At 40.7% G+C, this 4,746-nt stretch overlaps 1 protein-coding gene across 2 annotated transcripts in view; it reads right to left on the bottom strand.

Annotated features, from left to right (window-relative positions):
- The window catches only part of LOC137992960 (general transcription factor IIH subunit 2-like), a 12,619-nt gene extending 8,424 nt beyond the window's left edge, over positions 1 to 4,195 (bottom strand). Inside the window, exons 1-8 of one of the 2 annotated variants that reach the window (XR_011121785.1) lie at positions 3,766 to 4,195; positions 2,753 to 2,830; positions 2,412 to 2,448; positions 2,209 to 2,295; positions 1,534 to 1,584; positions 1,179 to 1,233; positions 286 to 391; positions 1 to 7 (exon numbers count right to left, since the gene is read on the bottom strand). The exon at positions 1 to 7 is cut by the window's left edge and continues 84 nt beyond it. Coding sequence is in view for 1 of the 2 variants with exons in the window: in XM_068838570.1 (XP_068694671.1) it covers positions 1 to 7; positions 286 to 391; positions 1,179 to 1,233; positions 1,534 to 1,584; positions 2,209 to 2,295; positions 2,412 to 2,448; positions 2,753 to 2,830; positions 3,766 to 4,091 (747 nt within the window). In the remaining variant the exon portion in view is untranslated. The remainder of the gene's footprint in view (positions 8 to 285; positions 392 to 1,178; positions 1,234 to 1,533; positions 1,585 to 2,208; positions 2,296 to 2,411; positions 2,449 to 2,752; positions 2,831 to 3,765) is intronic. The other variant, XM_068838570.1, reaches the window with a different exon arrangement.
- Between the last annotated feature and the right edge of the window lie 551 nt (positions 4,196 to 4,746).

A 4,746-nucleotide genomic window follows, 5' to 3' on the forward strand; every position in this document is an offset into this window, starting at 1 on the left:
CATGTGTCTGTCAAGTTAGACAAATGTCAGTGTAACTAACTGTGAATTCGATGAGTTTAAACTTACGGACGACGCTGAGAGATGCTACAAAAGTTTACATCTTTGTCTTTACAATGCAACTATATTATCGTAGTGTTAATGAAGTTATTTCCTAAGGAAACTGTGGCACTCGATCAGTGAAGCACAGAAATCGGTTCTTTAAAAGAACATTACTAAACTGACAGCCTTAGAGAGATGACAAAACTAATGTAATGAGCGTTAGCCCCGCTTCAAAGCAAATCTTACCGTAGAGATTGGATAGCTGTTTCAATTGCATTTTGTAAAGATGGTTCCCCTGTGCAAGCTTTGCTGGCTGCTTTCTGAAGACAGCTGATGTGGAGTTGTGGGTTTCCTGTACATTCAAGCAAAACAACAGTCCACATAAATCAGATGCAAATGCAAGCTCAAACAATGGTAAAAAACGTCTGTAATTTTTATCTAACAGTTCTTCACAATCATACATTCATTTTTAGCTTAAAACAATTCTCAACCAATATTGAAAGTAGGTTATCATTTTCTCTTGAAATTTAGTTTTAATGCACCACAAAAGTCAGCAAGAACAAGAAAGCAAGAGAGGAATGGATCTATTAGTCCTTCAATGACATCAAAAACCAGAGGCTACTAAACCCACTGACCCCTCTGGTGATAGAGTAAAATCTGTCAAGTTTCACTCCCAGGAGTCAATGGCTTCATGTCTCTAAATTGGTCGATTTTCTGTACTTGAATAATACCAAATTTATCATATAGATTCAGGTGGTTTCAGGTTGGTTACCTTTAAAGGGGGAGCGGCGGCCTCATGGTTAGTGCGCTCAACTCCGGATCGAGTGGTCCTGATTCGGGCCCTGGCTGGGGACATTGTGAAGTGCTCTTGGGCAAGACACTTTACTCTCACGGTGCCTCTCTCCACCCAGGTGTATAAATGGGTACTGGCAAATTTAACGTTGGGGATAGCCTTGCCTTGGACTAGCATCCCATCCAGGGGGGAGTACAAATACTCCTAGTCGCTTCATGCTACAGAAAGAGGGATAAGCTCCGGCCTAATGGGCTACTTGGCTCTAAAGCTGACTTTACCTTTTACCTACCTTTTAAAATATGCCTTAAATATAAGCTTTACTGTGGTAGGATAAGAAGAGTCTTACCACTTAGTTCTGTAACTTTCTCAGCTCTCTTATTCCTGGTTACAATAAGTCCAACCTAAATGCATTCAGAGAAATTATATCTTCAAGGCATTAACTTAACCCTTTCAAGACCAAGTAATCCTTTGCAAAACACAAATGAAAATTCTATTATATATGGTCAAAATAGACAGGGTGGAAACATTGTGAAAAAGATTATATTTAGTTAGCACTGGTATGATGCCCTCCGGCCACTTACAACAAAATTAGAGAGCCTATATCCTGCTCACAACATGTGTGTATGCAAGTGATTGCTTTATTCGAATAAACATAATGCATGGTACAACATACTCTGTTGAGGATCACAATGTAGTCTCACCTGTGAAATTGGATTCTGATCAAAATACTCAGAAATAAAATCTTCCAGCAACTGAGAAGAAAGCAAAATATACATTAACACTATACATACATGCCAGCCTTGTTGAGCAAGGGGTTTGATTGTTACTAATTATTATAAAATTCCCCAGTAACCATGCTAAGAACCATTTCATTCCATTCATAGCTGGACTTGTATCTCCCCAAACTACCATACATACTTGCATAAGAAGATAAGATTAAGTTCAACAGTTTCAACAAACTGTACCATTAAATTTTGGAAGGATTGAATGTACCCAACTGTTTCATGTAATGGCTGTAATAGTACCAAATGAAACAATAGTAATTGGTTAACAAGACACACTCCTTGATGTGATGCAACAGGTCACCATGGCAACAAAAGAGCCATCTGAAAGTGCCCTATCATTTGTTTTTAAATGCTTATATCTTAAAAAGAATTCTGTGACCCCCAATTTTTATTTCTGGAAGTGATCAAGACTTTCAGATAAAACCCTCTGCAAAGTTTAAATTCTCTTGGAGGGATTCATAGCAACTGTAACGATTGGAAAATTTTAAGGTGGCTTTGAATCTGCTCTTGAGAATTTTTTGAGGTGGGAGATGGGAGAGTAAAATGATATAACATTCTCTACAAGGCTCAACCCATCATATTAAACTGTACCTTGACAGAACAAACAAGACGTGAAGGTTTAAGGTCAGCGTCATCCATAACTCGAGACATGTCCACAATAACAAACATGTGACGCATCTGCAAATAAAGAAGAAACTTAACCATTTATTTGTTCAAAGCTTATAAGTATTTTTAGATATTTCATCCACCAGCCACAAAATTTGTAATATGTTTTACACTGCTTGCGTTCTCACCATCCCAAGTCGAATGTTACCACTTCTTCCCATGATTCTATGAAAGATTACAAACACCTGAAGTTAATAAATGTATCACCAAATATTTTCAAGCTATGGGAAACAAGAAAACAGGTAGTTTAACTATTCAGGGTATCAAGTGAAGCTATGATCTTCGCAGTTATGAGCGCAACCTTTACAATTGCGTAGAGAAGTCCTGAATTTTTCAGGCTTCTCTACGCAATTGTAAAAATTGCGCTCATAACTGCGAAGATCATAGCTTCACTTGATGTCATATCCGCAGTTCATATATGATTCATTTCATATACCATTTCATCATTTATTCAGGGTATAACGTTTACCTTCTTCTTTTGGTTCTATGTGAAATTTCATCGACCACAGTTCGAAGAGAGCCCTCTGCATCCTCTTGGATAGCCTCCCTGGAGGGAAAAATGTGTGCTAAGTCCTCTTCGCTCTTGAAAAAATAACCTTACAATGTTCTGTTGTAAGTTTGTTTGGATATATCTTAAAGGATTAAGGCAAGAGCAAAGTATTGTTTAAGGTTGAGCCATTTTTATAGCCTGTACTTTTCTGGGAAAAACAATCATACTAAGAAGTGTAGGGAGAAGGAAATTTGTTGCAGTGCATTTGAGGAGATAAGGATTGACAAGTCAGCTCATAGTTCTTTGGTAGACTGTGCTTTTCAGTGAAAGCAAGAAGGCAAAAACAGGAGGAGGGGTTGCTATGCTGTGGGAGTTGGTGACAGTTCAGTTCTTATTTATTATTTGTTTAATTGCCATGCGCCGATCAAATCGAAACTTCAACACCCCCCCCCCCCCCCCCGGGTAGATCAAACCCCGGGAATTTGACCTTTGCATGCGTGGGGTGGGGAAAATTGAACCGGAAGTGTCAGGTTTCAAATGTTTTTTTTCGGGCGCCGAAGCTGCTAACATCTATGAAACACGTGTTTGGACGAGATGGAAAAGTTTGAAGGAAGAGATGTAGCATTTGTGAGCGATTGGCTTACAAAAAAGGTCTTCAAAAGGTTTTATTAAAGACGGCAGGAGCCGACGACGATTGTTCTTTAGTAGGGCATGATGACAGACAAATCCGACGATAGGGTTAGGCATTTGAACACCATTTTGGCCCGAGGGGGCGGGAATTTAAACGATCCAATCTTCAAAAGTTCAAATGCCCGGGCTTTGGGGGGATGGGGGGGGGGGAGGGGTGTTGAAGTTTCGAGTTGATCGGCGCATTATAGGATGCACTCGTCAGTGCAAATAATCGGGCAAATAATCGTTGGGGTTAGCAGTGTAACAATCATCAGATCACACGATCCCCTGGCGTCGATAAAACCTAGAGCTGTGCTACCTACCAAGTTCTTTCATACTGGTTTAGCCAGCGATATCCTCCTTCTTCTTCGTTCGCCATCTTGGATGTGCACATGCAATTAGTTGGACAGCGGATGTATGTGCTTCGCAGGACCATGTGCAAACCATGTGCATTAGGGAGTGCACATTGGGTTGTTCGTTCACAAATACTCTCCTTAGGCGACTGGTCTGTGAATAAACTTTCCGAAAAACCTATCAAATCACCCGAGACAGCACAGAAATTAAAAGGTAAGCGAACTTTATTTATCTGATTGTCAGTAAAACGGATTTTAGCGGAGAAAGGTTGCGATTTGTAGTTTTTAAGGAACATTTCCCTTGAACAGTTTCGACCCTTAAAGTCGACCCAAGCCCTAGCCTCCCACGCAGACGCTCTCAGGGCTTCGTCACGCGTTCCTCCCCCACGTGAACGCGTGACGAAGCCCTAAGAACGTCTGCGTGGGAGGCTACCCAAGCCCTGGCCAATTCAAACTGTAGCTAACTGTCGAACAAAGTTGGATGTAAGGCCCCTACTTTGCTCGATCCAACATTGTTCGACCGTTTGGTCGCCCATGTTGGAAGATGTTCGTCCATCATTTTTTGTTCGATCAAGTGTTGGAAAGAGTTTGCTTTCGGTAAAACATTATGCGAAACAATTCGGCTCGAAACAACAATATGTTGCCGTGTCTTGCCGCTCTTCCAACAAAGATGTACCCTGAATCGCGTCACTTTGGCGCGACAAGCCAATCACAAATCGCTATCTTATTTCTAGGATCTATTTCTAGCATTATTTGTAACTAAGACCAATCAAAGGCAATAGGACGTCGTGGATGTTGATAAACAGCCAGAAAGCCTCCCACACCTCCGTCATAATGTAAGGTATTGCTTATCCTAAATTGAAAATGAAGGGATCGAAAACTCTTTCTGGTTGCCAAGAATCCGAGCCCTAAAGTTGCCTTTCAGCTGGACACCTGTTTTGGTGCTCTTTT

Source organism: Montipora foliosa, chromosome 2, assembly GCF_036669935.1.
Source record: "Montipora foliosa isolate CH-2021 chromosome 2, ASM3666993v2, whole genome shotgun sequence".
NCBI lineage: Eukaryota > Metazoa > Cnidaria > Anthozoa > Scleractinia > Acroporidae > Montipora > Montipora foliosa.